The sequence below is a fragment of the Clarias gariepinus genome, chromosome 22 (assembly GCF_024256425.1).
Source record: "Clarias gariepinus isolate MV-2021 ecotype Netherlands chromosome 22, CGAR_prim_01v2, whole genome shotgun sequence".
NCBI lineage: Eukaryota > Metazoa > Chordata > Actinopteri > Siluriformes > Clariidae > Clarias > Clarias gariepinus.
In genome coordinates this window covers 17,763,628-17,778,782 of record NC_071121.1, presented here as the reverse complement: position 1 = coordinate 17,778,782, position 15,155 = coordinate 17,763,628, and the positions used below count along the sequence as shown (strand labels likewise).

General features: G+C 39.8%; 1 protein-coding gene across 5 annotated transcripts in view; it reads left to right on the top strand.

Moving 5' to 3' along the window:
* znf512b (zinc finger protein 512B) overlaps nucleotides 1-15,155 on the top strand; it is a 205,062-nt gene that overhangs the window by 105,516 nt on the left and 84,391 nt on the right. For 4 of the 5 annotated variants that reach the window (XR_008356100.1, XM_053482161.1, XM_053482160.1 and 1 more), the window contains 2 exons: nucleotides 4,661-4,917; nucleotides 11,650-11,721. Coding sequence is in view for 4 of the 5 variants with exons in the window: in XM_053482161.1 (XP_053338136.1) it covers nucleotides 4,661-4,917; nucleotides 11,650-11,721 (329 nt within the window). In the remaining variant the exon portion in view is untranslated. The remainder of the gene's footprint in view (nucleotides 1-4,660; nucleotides 4,918-11,649; nucleotides 11,722-15,155) is intronic. The other variant, XM_053482162.1, reaches the window with a different exon arrangement.

Genomic DNA, 15,155 nt, shown 5'->3' with positions numbered 1-15,155 from the left:
CCTGCGGCGAGACACCTAACACGCCCTGCGGCGAGACACCTAACACGCCCTGCGGCGAGACACCTAACACGCCCTGCGGCGAGACACCTAACACGCCCTGCGGCGAGACACCTAACACGCCCTGCGGCGAGACACCTAACACGCCCTGCGGCGAGACACCTAACACGCCCTGCGGCGAGACACCTAACACGCCCTGCGGCGAGACACCTAACACGCCCTGCGGCGAGACACATAACACGCCCTGCGGCGAGACACATAACACGCCCTGCGGCGAGACACATAACACGCCCTGCGGCGAGACACATAACAGGGGGACAAACACAACAGGACATAAACGAGGTGTGGAGCTGAAACGAGACACTAGGGAGAACGGGAGACACTAGAGACACGAGAGACACTAGAGACACTAGAGACACGGGAGACACGGGAGACACTAGAGAGGACAGGAGACACGTAAAGACGAGACGAGAGACCAAGAGAGGGACAGGACAAGGGCTAAAGACATGGCAATCAGCTAGGCATGGCTTCTAGCTAAACATGGTTAAGCATTGCTTAACCATGGCAGTTAGCTACACATACACCTAGCTAAGCATGTCTTCAGCCCCAACATGCACTAAGCTATACTTACCTAATAGCTTAAACACACTAGGGAATAGGGGCACAGAAACACAGACAAAGACTACCCAGTGGCTAGGCGAGGCAGCCCTCCAAGGCTAAGCGAGGCAGCACTCACAAGCTAGTCGTTACTCCAAAGCCCGGAGGGACCGCACTCTAAACCTAGGCACACGGGGACGCTAGGGGGAGAGGAAACACAGACAAGGGATACCCAGTGGCTAGGCTAGGGGACCCTCAAAGGCTAAGCTAGGGGACCATCAAAGGCTAGGCTAGGGGACCATCATATGCTAGGCTAGGGGACCATTATAGGCTAGGCTAGGGGACCATCAAAGGCTAGGCTAGGGGACCATCATAGGCTAGGCTCAGGACACATCAAAGGCTAGGCTCAGGACAAATCAAAGGCTAGGCTGAGGACACATCAAAGGCTAGGCTGAGGACACATCAAAGGCTAGGCTGAGGACACATCAAAGGCTAGGCTGAGGACACATCAAAGGCTAGGCTCAGGACACATCAAAGGCTAGGCTAGGGGACACCTAAAGGCTAGGCTAGGGGACACCTAAAGGCTAGGCTCACTGGGCAACTTGGGGGAGAGGAAACACAGGATAGCTAGAGACACAGAGGGACTATGGCTAGAAGCATGCTAGTACTGTAACTGTACTATAAACTCAACATAGCATTTAGCTAATCATGCTCCTAGCCACACATACACCTAACTGCTTACCTGCTCTAGCTAACCACAAGAACACAGGAGGACAGGACTGAATCAGCTCCACTAACACAGACACACAAAACATACACAGAGACATTGCCAATAAGAGAGCCCAAGTTAACACAACTAAAATCAAAGTACAAATTAAACAGATAAAAACAAACCAAAATGCCCACATAACTGACAGTGGTTTTACCAAAAATGCTCGACCCAGTTTCCCAGTCTAAACAGCTATTTATAGATTAATTGATGGCTACCTCGGTTCAGGTGTGCACTGCATCACCTGACCGAGGTGCCTGCTGGGAAACTGAGTCGGCCAACAAAAACTACAAAATAAAAACAGTGACCTCTAGTGGAGGACCCTTACACATACCAACAAAAAGTGTAGAACGATATTGATCTTTCCTTCTGTTCAGCGCCTGAAGGATCAAAAAGCAACTTTGTTGCCACACTGGAAACTAGAAATGCCAGACTAGTACTGCCTGATAAAATATAATTTTTTTAACAAAAATACAGAAACATTAGCATACACATTGGAATAAATGAAATTACATATATAATACCGAATGTTTCGGTATATATTGTGCCTCTGCAATTGACATGCCGACGTTAAACCATTATTGTTGCAGTATGGTTCCACTTTTTCTCTGATGTTATTTTAATTTACTTGTATTAATGATCCATTACTTTGCGTGTGATTGTTTAGTTTCGAGTATCCGATCCTTATTGTCAATAAAGAAAAGAATGAATTAGAATATGTACTTTCCTATTATTTTCCACCAATTCCCTCCCGTTCATTGCGCCCCACCTGTCATGTCTGTATTCCCCACTAGTGAGGCGCGCCCCACACTTTGAAAACCACGGGTTTAAGGGGAGGGATGCACACCTTGTCTCCTCCGCAGTACTTCTTTTTTTTCATTCCTTACCAAATGTTTAACCTATTATAGTCTAATTTTTTCTAATAAATTTTCCTATTATATTTAAGTTTTTCTACCATATTACAGTATGTTACATCATATATCTCGTTATCTGAATCCTTACTTCATCTGTACCTCGTGATTATATTTTTTCACATTATAATTCATTTTTCTTGCAAATTACTTTCCATTATCTTTACACTGCACTTGTTTAATTTCGCTTATTTATTTTTTTTGCGCTTAATTTTACTATGCATTCCTCGTTTTTCCTGGTTTATTCTACAGTTCTCAAAAGACAAACCATGGGTAAGCATCTCTTTCGCACTAATTAAATTTTTTTTCCCCAATTTGCTGTACTTATGTATTTTATTTTAATCTTTTAGCTGATTGTACTTGCCCAAGTGATCATTGCATCCCTCTGGACGACTCGGACAGCATGGACAGTACAGATTACAACCCTACTGGACCTGCCATGGAACTAGCCTTTGCAGGCCTCATTTAGGCTGAGTGTCAGCCACCTATGTCCTTAATGCAGTTTTTTTATAAGCAAGGGCTTACTACAGGAAGGATGACTCCAATCTTAGCCCTTCTAAGAGACTTCGCCTGGAGTTAAAAAGTGCTTCTCCTCATGCACTTAGGCCGATAACGCCAGAGTCTGGTACTTCAGCTCCTTCTATTCTAAGGTCTGTTCGTCATGTAAGTGTTGCCACCCATTTTAAAGTGTCCGTTAGTACACAAACTAATGAGAGTGCAACTGTTGGTACCCAAACGGACTTCTCCTTCAGCACCTGCACCAATTCTGAACCGCTGCATTCCTGCTTTTGTCCCCCTTACTGATCATCTTGTGGGTGTTGTTCTGGGTCATAGAAGATTGATGTTTGATATGTGATTTCTTTTAATGCTTACCCAGACGCCCTATGTTTTTTGTACATGTTGGGCCTTATACTTTGTATTTTTATATCGAATTTTCATGTATCTCCCTGTTTGTCATTATGTTGAAGCACATGCTATTTTGTGTTGTACTTCTTATTAAACCTAGTATAGTTAAAACTGATTGTGTGTCTTTTGTTTATTTGTCTACATTCGTAGCACGTATATCCAACACTTTTCGATCCTTAATTGAGTGTGCTCCTGTCTCTGCCAAGTCCGGTACCTTGTGTCTTATCTTATGCTCGTGTCTATATCTGGTCTGGCACCTGGCGCTTATCTTGTCTATTTATCATACACATGACAGCTAACTATAAAATAAGTATAGTTCCTGTCTGGGTCACTCTAGGGTTTTTTCCTCCATGTACTTTGGGCACACACTGTACACTGAGTATCACTACCCATCCACTTACTGTTTATGTTTTATGACCTGTCTAGTCGTCTGCTTTTCTTGTCTAACCCCTAAGTGAACCCATTATGTTTTATGACCTGTCATACTCTGTCTGCTTTTCCCACCTCTAAGTGCACCAATGCCTTCTGTTTTTTTATGATATGCATGGGGTCCTTTTTATCTCTTCTTACTTCTGCATACAGTACTGATCTTCTGCCTGCTTACTTAAATTTTTTTTTTGTCACGTTAGAGTAATCTTGCTTTTCACTAGGTTTAATATTTTTTCAATAAGATTAATATTATGCTTATTAATATTATCATAGTGTTACATTGCTGCATACAAGTATAATTTACTAAAATATGCTTACACTATAACACATATGTACTTCTGTTTTTTTTTTATTTTTTTTAATGCATCTACATTTTGGGCATGCCCCTACTGACTGAAGGAACTCGAGTCTTCATGAATAAATAAATCCTGATACTTTTTAACTACGTCAAGGATTTATAAGATTTATACCTTAATGGTTTTGATGTTTTGGCGACACAAGAAGGAGACTTACATCATTTGCTGTCAAATACAGTATTTCCCAAAGTCTGAATCCTATAGACATTACCCTGTTGTGAGTCATGATCCATCAGTACTGTGAAGAATTTAACTGAATCTTTATGTCATGCACGCCCTGCCTCCCCCATGTTTAACAGATGAGAAGCTGTGGATTTGTGGATCCTATTATTGTTCCAAAATATTAGGCAGGTGGGGTAAATTTTATGGTTGATCAGTGTTTACCACTCAGCAGATCATTAATTCATTAGGAGAAAAAAAAAACAGTGGGTGACAAAGGCAGATAGAAACCACAAATCCATCTTCTCTCCTCTGTGTGTGTGTGTGTCTGCATTTATTACTAATTATAGACTATTTAGAACAATTCAGCACTAACCATGGATGACTAATTAGTACCATATGTTGAACATAAGCACTTCCTTGAAACATAACTTCTGGCCTGTAATAATGATAATTATACTTGATGACTACTCAAAATTTTAACAGCTAATTAAAAATCAACCTCTATTTCTCTCCTATAATGTGCCCCCTTTAAGAGTATGCGGACCTTGTCTCAGGCCTTTGGACAGCAAGCCTTCCTCGACAGTCTTTTTTAAAGTAAAGAAAACCCAGGAAATGTCCCAGCCCTCCCAGAATGGCGAGTGCACTGACCAGAGGCGTGAGAAAAGACAACAGCACAGCTCCCAGCAACAGCAACAAAAAGGAACTTGTTCATATGCTGGAGGCAGTAAATGCAAGGGAAGCAGTCTATCTCCATCTTTCCCTAAAGAAGACCCAGAAAGGATGAAGCATAGTAAGGTTACCCCTCTTTTACCACACAGCTATTTCTTAAGTGGAATTCAGTCTTTTGGATATGCATTAAAATACTAATTATTAGATAAATATTTAAAGGTTTATGAATTTTAGTGGGAAAGTAATTTTTATAATTTTGCCTCGGTACACCACCACAATATACTGAAATTAAGCTTGTGATGTACAGAATGTTACTGAAGCAGCAATTTTCTGTTTTAATTTAAGCGGTTTAACAGGCTCAAAAGTAATTGGACTAACAATTATAAATATAAGGATTATATTTAATAATTGGATGCAAATCATTTGTCGTGTTAAGAACAGTCAAACACATTGTTAAAACCTGAAAGAGTAATGCTTAATTGTCGACTTTTAAAAATAAATGTGGTAAAAAAAATATTTTAACAAAAACATGCTTAAATGCTTGGTAAAATTGCATTGCAACAAATTATTCTTAGAAGTCACAGCTGTGTTTAATAGTGAAATTAAAAGCATTTCCACTTGAACAATGTGATGGGAGCTTACAGGATTAGGACTAAACATCTGTTTGGTTATAAGAAAATCACTTGTTATTGAGGCTAATAAAGAAAACATTTTTTTTCATTCTTATATTCAGAAATAAAATAAAATGTTACACTATTAATAAACAGACCCGCAACACATCTACATATACATATTTTATCTATATTTCCAGTAATGAAAATATTACGATGCAGCTAAGGACATATTATGATAAACAGAATAAGCAGCTCACCTCTCATATCTTCTGATCCGAGTTGTTCGTTCTTTTAAATATATTGCACTGCATAGCGTCTATGGGAGTCATGTGACAAAAGAAAGTGCGACTAGGAGTAGAAGACTCATTGAGAAGAACTGTTAAATTCTGTTTCCTGTGTACTGTATGTCATAGGGTCTATGGGAGTAGCGTAACAAAAGAACAAACAACTCAGGCTAAAAGACTATTTGAGGAGAACCACTCAATTCTGTTACCTGCACTGCATAGCGTCTATGGGAGTCATGTAACAAAATAACGAAGGATTCGAACCAAAGACTTAAGGGTAACTACTCACGCCCAGTAAAAACTGAACAAATCACTCTCCGAGACTACTTATTCTTCTGAGTCACGTTAAAAAATCATTAAAAAAAACTAATTGTTCATGAACAACCTATTACTAATGAGTCCACATTTACTCTATTCCAGAGCAATAAGCTTATCAGAGTGCGAAAGGAAATGCATGAAGCACCCATCATACAAAGTGATTACTGCAAGCCTGTAGAGGCTTGATGGTCTTGTTTGATCTGGGGTTGCTTGTGGTATTTAGATTTAAAGAAGGTTAAATGGAAAACCTCTTTAGGTAAACCCTTTGAGTTTATATTCCAGAAGATGACTCTTGATTGTAGACAAAGATACTGTACAACTACCCTCTTCAGGGTGTTTTTGGCTTGGCTATATGTTGTGAAAGTCATTCACTTTAGTTGTCCTGTGTGGTCCACCAGGCCTTTTTGTGTTGATGGTTTTAAGAATGTAATCTAAGTTGTTGATTTAACCACTCCTAAAATTTCTGCTATGAATATCTGATATCAACATTTTTTTGGACCACATATTAAATTTTAATAAACAGTTACTAAATGCAACATTTAACAGTTTTACTCAACTCCATACCTTTTATTATCTCTTTAATTTGTCATGATATAACAAGAAAGTGGGCCACACCTGGCCATAACAATAAAATTTTTCAATTACGTTTAAGCTTGTGAAAATAGATAGAACTAAAATTTGCAGTAATTCCTAAACAGTTTTTTTTTTTTTTGCTTTAACAACTTAAAAATCTGAACATGTACAGTTCATTGGCATATTCATTGCTTCATTTAAAATTCTCTGTGGTGGAATATGAAGGCAAAATCGGTCAAAAAAAAAAAAAAAAACTGTCTAAATACCCTATTCTGTAATATGAGCATGTTATAGATTTAGTTACCCAAATTGTTTGTGAGACAGTTATATGAATCACACATGTAACAGGATACCATTTAGACCTGCTATATCAGTGTCCACAGACTGCAGGAGGTTTTTTACGGCGCATACAAATTAAGAAATTACTGCAGAGCATTAAAGTCCATAAAGACCAATAAAGGTAACATAAAGGCAATGTTAACCCCACAGACATCTACAGGACTTAAGTCCCCACATTAACATTGCTTTTATTGCATTTTCACAGACTAATTAGTAATTATTATTTCTTTTTTATAAAGATGGCCTTGAAGGCTAATTTGCACAACACAAAATATACTCACACAAATACATGCACACACATACACACATAAACACACAAATGGCGACTGGCATACACATTACCTTGTTTATAAAAAAACAACCTAGAATTACCCTTATTAAAGATAAGTAATTGCAGGTTTACTTTACATAGAACTCCAAGAAGAGGAGTGGTTCTATTATCTCTGTTGGTGTTATACTTGATTAGAAGCACAGGAGCACATAAGCTTTAGACCTATGGCTAGCTATTAAAATGAAAGTGTAATATGGTTTCCTCATTTTGCTCGCATTTAATTTGGGCCCAGTTTCTTGATAATGCACTCTTAGCACGCTAAGTAGACTCCTAAGATATATCTCACGTAAGTTGATTATTTTTCTAAGTGTGTTTCCCGAACTGTCCCTTAGAAGTCTTCTTAAGTCAATGCCTCTTACGTCTGACATTACAAGGCGCTGTCACAGTGAAGGTCCTGAATTAGCTAAATCGACTGTTCGGAAATTGATTTTTCACTCCTTTTGCATGGCAGCTTTAAGAAAGACAGCACTTTCTATGCAAATTAGACATTGCACAAAAATCTTCCAATAACGTTTATTTTATGGGTTAACTTATCAATAGCATGCCATAATAGACAAATATATAAATTAAATCACCAAACTGTCACTAATATTTTCATGTAACCTGTAGTGGTGGTGAACAAACCGGGTATACAATCATAGTTGACAAACAGCTGATGAGACCCTTCGCCAGCTTCAGAAACAATGTAAAGCATGTCAGTTGTTGCGGTTGTATAGCATACTTATGGAATGAATACGATGAGATAACAGAGTAGAGGTTTAATACCATTATCTTACCTATGCGGTTTGACTCACGGTGAGATGCAGTGCCGCCATGATTGCTCGCTGATGTTTCACTGACGTTTCGTGAAGTCCTGCATGGTCCGCAAGCTTCCGCGAGGGCCGGCCCCCCAAAAAAACAAAAACATTTAATTCTTCACACAGAAAGATGGAAACGTAAGCATAATCATTATGATGAACTGTACTTACAGCCACCGCGCAAAGCCGCATAGGTGAGATAGGGGTATAACATCGCATCTCACAGCGAGTCAAACAGCATAGGTGAGATAGGTGTATTAAGCATTACAATCATTTAAAAAAATAAATGGGGTCTGAAAGTTTATTTTCTCATTTAACTAAAACAAATTTCTGGGCCAGGGGTAGCTCAGTGGTTAAGGCATTGGACTACGGTTCGGAAGATCCCAGGTTCAAACCCCACAACCACCAAGTTGCCACTGTTGGGCCCTTGAGCAAGGCCCTTAACCCTCAACTGCTCAGATGTGTAAAGAGATAAAAATGTAAGTCGCTCTGGATAAGAGCGTCTGCCAAATGACTAAATGTAATGTAAATGTAATTTCATCATAAAATTAAACGTGTCAAGAGAAAAGTCCATCCAGTCATGAATGGCTAATGATCAATTAACCATATTTTAAACAAGCAGCAAGCAGCTGGACATTGGGACGTATTGCATAAGTATGACGCGTTGGCCTGGCAAGCGCATATTTAAGCAGGTTAAAAACCTCCATAATCTGTTGCTGTAACAGGGTGCTTGTGTGGGCTTTATGAAAGGTATATAGGCAGAGGTGATCATGTGGAAAAAGGTATTTTAATAAAGGAAAAACCGAACATAAATAGACATCTACATAAAGAAACTAAGGAGGAGCAATACAGGGCCATATAAGATATAAGAGAAACCAAAGGCTACACAGAACAGGATCTAAACTAATGAGCTTCACCAAATGAGAGCTAAGCTACACAATAGCTACTAACCTAAACAAGGGCTAAGCACACATGAGCTAAGTTAAACATGAGCCAAGCTACACATGAGCCAAGCTACACATGAGCCAAGTTACACATGAGCCAAGTTACACATGAGCTAAGCTAAACAAGGAGTTACTTTATACTGGCTAGACACAACAGGCTAGGAGCTAAACACAAGAGGCTAAACCTAACACGGAGCTAAACATAGGCTAGGCTAAGGTATAACAAAGTAGGAATGAAATCTCAACAGAACAGAACCAAAGACATGGCAAACCAGGAGCTAGGGGAAATGGCATGACACCGAGAACGAGGAAACATAAACACTCACTTAACTAAACAGATGCCAGACAAGGACCAATGGAACAAAAGGCTATTTATAGTTGAACTAATTAGCTAACCCTCGGTTCAGGTGTGCTCCCATTACCTGACCGAGGTGCACTCTGGGAACTGAAGTCCAAAACTAAAAGAAAACACAAATGACAACAAAATGGAGTCAGAGAGCATGGCGCCCTCTGGTGTTCAACCGTGACATTACCCCTCCTCCAAAGGCGCTACACTGGAGCGGCGGAGCAAGGAGCATTGGAACTGAGTCGTTGCCAAATCCAGGTGGCGGAGCGAGGAGCACGACTTCGTCGTCGAAGAAACAGGGCGGCGGAACGAGGAACACAGGAGCTGGGTCGTCGGCGAAGCCGAAGCTCGCCGTCGTCAACGAGGCATGGAAGAGGCGGTAGCTCAACGTAGTAAAGGCCGACAAAGCAGAGTAGAGCCGGAAGCACGAGGTTGTCGAGGCCTGGCAGAGGCAGATCTGGATCATGCCTTTTGGGGTTCTTAGGGCCCGCAGCGGGGCTCTCTGGGGGTTCTGGGCTTTCCTTATTCAACTGGCTGAGCTGGCTCTGGAGCCGTTCACCCAACTCCAGCAGGGTCTGCATGCGTTCATGATCCCCTGTGTCCCATCATATGCCGATCTGCTCGATGAGCTCGCCTGCCAGCTGTTGGAGCACTCTCCTCTGCTGTAGCTGCTCCACGCCGTGCCCCTTCTGCCGACACACCGACTGGGTTTTTTCCCTACCCCTAGTTTTGTCGTCCTGTGTCCTTGGGGTTACGCGTCGTATTGCCAGCCGCGACCCTCTCCAATCTGGCTGCGTTGCTCTCTCCCGCCCTCTCCTGTCTCTCTCTGAGCATTGCAGGGTGTTGCTTCTCTCGCTCCTGCGTGCTCCACGCTGTTCTGTCGGATGGCAAGCCGACTTCCCACGGGGTCAGCTTGCTCCGACTTGATGATTATAACGCCCCCCCCCCCCAAAAAAAAATTATCCAGGGGAGGCCCCTCCGCTATACTACTTTTAAGGTCTGGCATTCTGTAACAGGGTGCTGTGTTTGGGCTTTATGAAAGGTATATAGGCAGAGGTGATCATGTGGAAAAAGGTCTTTTAATAAAGTAAAAACCGAACATAAATAGACATCTACATAAAGGAACTAAGGAAGAGCAATACGGGGCATACGAGAAACCAAAGGCTACACTAAGCAGGATCTAAACTAATGAGCTTCACCAAATGAGAGCTAAGCTACACAATAGCTACTAAGCTAAACAAGGGCTCAGCACACATGAGCTAAGCTACACATAAGCTAAGCTACACATGAGCTATGCTAAACCAAGAGTTACGCTAAACAAGGAGTTATGATAAACAAGGAGTTAATATACTAGTTTATTCTGGCTAGACACAACAGGCTAGGAGCTAAACACAAGAGGCTAAACCTAACATGGAGCTAAACATAGGCTAGGCTAAGGTATAACAGTAGGAATGAAAAATAACAGTGCATCAACAGAACAAAACCAAAGACAGGACAAACCAGGAGCTATGGGAAATGGCGTGCCACCGAGAACGAGAAAACATAAACACCCACTTAACTAAACAGATGCCAGACAAGGACCAATGGAACAAAAGGCTATTTATAGTTGAACTGAAGTCCAAAACTAAAAGAAAACACAAATGAAAACAAAATGGAGTCCGAGAGCATGGCACCCTTTGATGTTCAACCGTTACATTTTTTTTAATAGCCACCTCAGGCGAAATATGCAAAGTTTTGCCTAAAATAAAAATTTACATGAACCACACGGCTCTGCAGACAGCGCCATCTTCAGTTTAGCACAACAACATGCTGTATCGCTGTCAAATTGTTTACCATGTGTTCAATATTTAAGGGATTGCCAATTTTAATGCATTAGCCACATTATGGAATAAGCTAAATAAAAGTCACTCTATTAGTTCTGATATTAAATAAAATTAAATTCTTAAACAGGCCCACAGTATATTCCATGATTAATACGACTTTGATAATGTGTTATAATGTGCTTGCTACTGTACACCGCTGATTTATAAAGACTGCTGCACAGTGGTGGCAACTAGCGCCTTCAGCTGAAACAACGCTAAGAGTGAGTAAAGGTTAGTCCAGACCCAGATATACATAAAAGTATGACCTTTTTGGGAATCGCGCTATTACGTTAAGAGAGAGGTTGAGGTACAACTTAAGAACTACTTACCGCTAAAAAGCTTTCGGGAAACCGGGCCTTGCTTTTTACAGTTCTATAGTAAATTTATTGACCATTAATGTATGTGAATATGACCTGTTGTTATTCTCTATTTACCACTGAGCTAGGAAGGAAACAGAAAACTCCAAAGAAGTTCACTGGGGAGCAGCCCTCAATCTCTGGAACATTTGGCCTGAAAGGTTGTACACATAGATACATACATCAATGCATTCTCTCTCTCTCTCTCTCTCTCTCTTCATATGTATATTTATACACCTCTCTTTCTTGTAATTAACCAAACAACTGTCCATTGCACTTGTAAGTCAATTAAATAAATATCTTATACCTTTTTCAAACTAGTGAACACTTGGTGTTCTTCTCGTCTCTGCTGCCACAGCAGACAATTACAATTAGACAAGGATGCACACTTCTTTTTGGCATGCCAAATTGTACTGAATTGTCTTTACCACAGCATTTTTTAATTTTTTTTTATAGAAAAACATTACCATGGTTCAGCTACCTCGTTCCATTACACTGATATCCTACAGAAAGGACTAAACACTTCTGTAATTTAGGAATCTTGCATAAAGAAAGTCTACACATGCCACAAACAGATGTCACAAATCCATTATACTAGGGGTTATCAAAAAGTTTCAAGACTTTTACGCCAACAGATGGCAGTGTGAAGCTGCACAACCTTTATACCTTTATAAGTCAGTGTACCAAAAAACGTCATTCTGTGTACATTGGTGTGCAACTGGTGCTATTCTGACCGCGTGAGTAACGTTGTGTTTTACCTGTTATTGCATCATTTATAGCAAGTTAGAACAAAGACTAAATTCAAAATTCCTAGTAAAACTGAGCAAATCTGCCACAGAGACTTTGGCATAATTCAGCAAGTTCACAGCGATGCTGCAATGACTCCGCCTTAAGAGCAGAAGAACATCGCTGGTAGATGACAAAAGATCAGAAAGACCTTCAACAAGCTCAACCCCTTGCTTTATGTTACTGCCAAATTTGTCCCCAAGCTGCTGACCCAGGAGCAGAAGGAAATTCACATCGAAGTCTGCCAAGAACGTCAACATGCTGTGAAAGACCCATCCTTTGTTTTGAGGGTTATTATTGGTGATGAAACTTGAGTGTATGGGTACGATCCTGAGACAAAGCAACACAGTCTTCACAATCTTCACAGTGGAGGAGCCCATCATTTCCACAACCAAAAAAGGTGAAGTAGGTCTGCAGCTCAACCAAGTGGAATGCTTATCGCCTTTTGTTAGACTGTCAATAGCAAATTCTACTGCCAGGTTTTAAGGCATTCGAGAGATGACAAACAGGGGAAAAACAGAGCTTGTAAACAGAGTTAATCTTGAAACTTGTTGATACCCCCTGATATTCCAAGTGTCTTCCACATACAAATGATATTCAACCGGAATATTGGTTTTACCACCACGCCATTATGGTTTGTGCGTTTGCTGGCTTTTGCCGCTGAGTAGCGTTATATAACTATAGACTGATGCCTCAGCCCTTAGTTTGTTCTCTCAAGGATTAATGAGCCGCAATAGGGAATAAAATCTAATGAAACATTGTAGTTAAACAAATTCATAACCACAGTACTATTTTAAATTAAATCTTATTAGAAATTATTGAGCCTGTAGATTTTATCATGTGTAATTAGAAAAGCTATGTGTGTAGGGTTTTGTGTGATCTTATACTTTGTGGTCTTTAAATTTGTAGCAGTCATTTTTATAAATGACTATAAAATTGAAACATTGTCAGGACATGCTACTGCGATGCCGATGTCATTCAGTTGCGTTATTATAAGAATGAAATGCAGTAGGCTGGTATGATCATTATAATTGTCTTTAATGAATAATGAAAATGTTTTAACAAATTACATTTTTATATCCCAGTAGCACCCCAATTGCGCTGTAACAGCAAAATCTTTTGACATACAAGTGAAACATTAAACAAATTTACAATCACAGTACCAAAATTACAGTACATTTTTTTATTTAAATTAAATATAGGTATTCCTTATTTGCATCAAATTTAGGCAAAGTAAATGTTAACACAGTGAGCCTTTAGATTTTATCATGTGTAACACTAGCATAACAAGCCTGTAAATTTTCATGTAAAACAGATAAATTTTTATAAATAAATTGTTTAAATGTATGTATTCTGAGCTATTGATCAGTGATTTATGTAAATGACTCAGGTTAGATGTAAGTAAATGCTCACTGCTGCTCTGTTTCGGGAAGGAAAGTGCTCATGACGTTTGTTCTGCGTTCTTTGTGTTTTGGTGTGTTGTGTGTGTGTGTTAAGAGGCGTTTATTGTTCTTGCATATTCATTGAAAGTAGTGGATTTTTCAGTGAAACAGAAGCTCTGCTGAAAAAAAAATAGTCACTTCAGTCACTGTACCCCAAATAAAAGGGGGTAAAATTAATAAACCAAGATGTGTGTTTCTTAGCCCCACCCCCATGAACACAGCGTTTTTAGAGAAAAGGGCACCTGCGAGAGGTTGTGCTCGGACCACTGAGCTTCTATGGATTACAAAATTGTTACCATTTTTTAATCGCTGGAATGGAAGAGATTGAAAGTTTCTTCATCATAACATGCCTTGTATTCACTCAGATCCAAGGGGCTCTTAAAGTAAAGAGAGGTGCACTTAAGTGTTTCTAAAGTGTATAGGTGAGAACAGCTGATTCACAACTGGGGAGTGGCGAATTATTTGCATTTGAATGTTGTCTGACATTGTAAAGCACACACAGTAACACTAAAAGAACAACAACCCAGGATAAATAGGAATAAGAGGCCCTGATTATACTGCACAAATATTATTTAGTACAACAAAATTCCACCGTGCTCTGGAAAACTTTGTGTGCGGTCAAGCGCTGATAAGACGTTGTAGAAAATTAAAGAGGAGGGGGTAAACAATAGCCCATGTTTAGAAAATAATTTTTATTTAGACTATAAAAAAAATAATCCTGCATCCTGCTTTGTAAAATAATGAAAGTAAACAGGGTGCGCTATTTGGTATTGTTTTTGGTGAACTTGAGCGCATCAGAAAATGAACTAAAACTCAGTGTATACTCGCCTCACAGACGTGAAAAAATATATACTTATAGAAAGCGAAAAGTCTGCTTTTAAACTAATGGGAAACAAATTTTAAATTATGTAATTTGTATGAAAGGTGAATTATATGCGCATCCACTGCTGCGGAGACAACGAGATGACATGATCACCTTCATCATTACAGTCAAAAACCAAAGAAATCACTAATTTATTGAATAATTATTAAATTATTATCCTTACTGTTTTTTTCCCGACGCTTTTTTTTAACTTTATGCGTGCGGCTGAGCGCTGATTAGACTATAGGAAATTAAAGAGAAGGATCACGATGCCAAAATTAAAATCCCAAGCCCAAACCTAATTTAAATTAAATGAACGCAGTATAATAAAGGGCCTCTTAGTTAGTGTTACGGGTGCAGTATGGAAAGCCGCACCACGAGATGTTTTAATGGTCATAAGAGCCCTGATGCAGGGCTTTAGAGGGGGGCAACGAAATAGGAGTTGTGAGATGCTTATGACAGGCACGGGAAGACTTTCCCATTTGGAGATGGCGTGGGATTATTA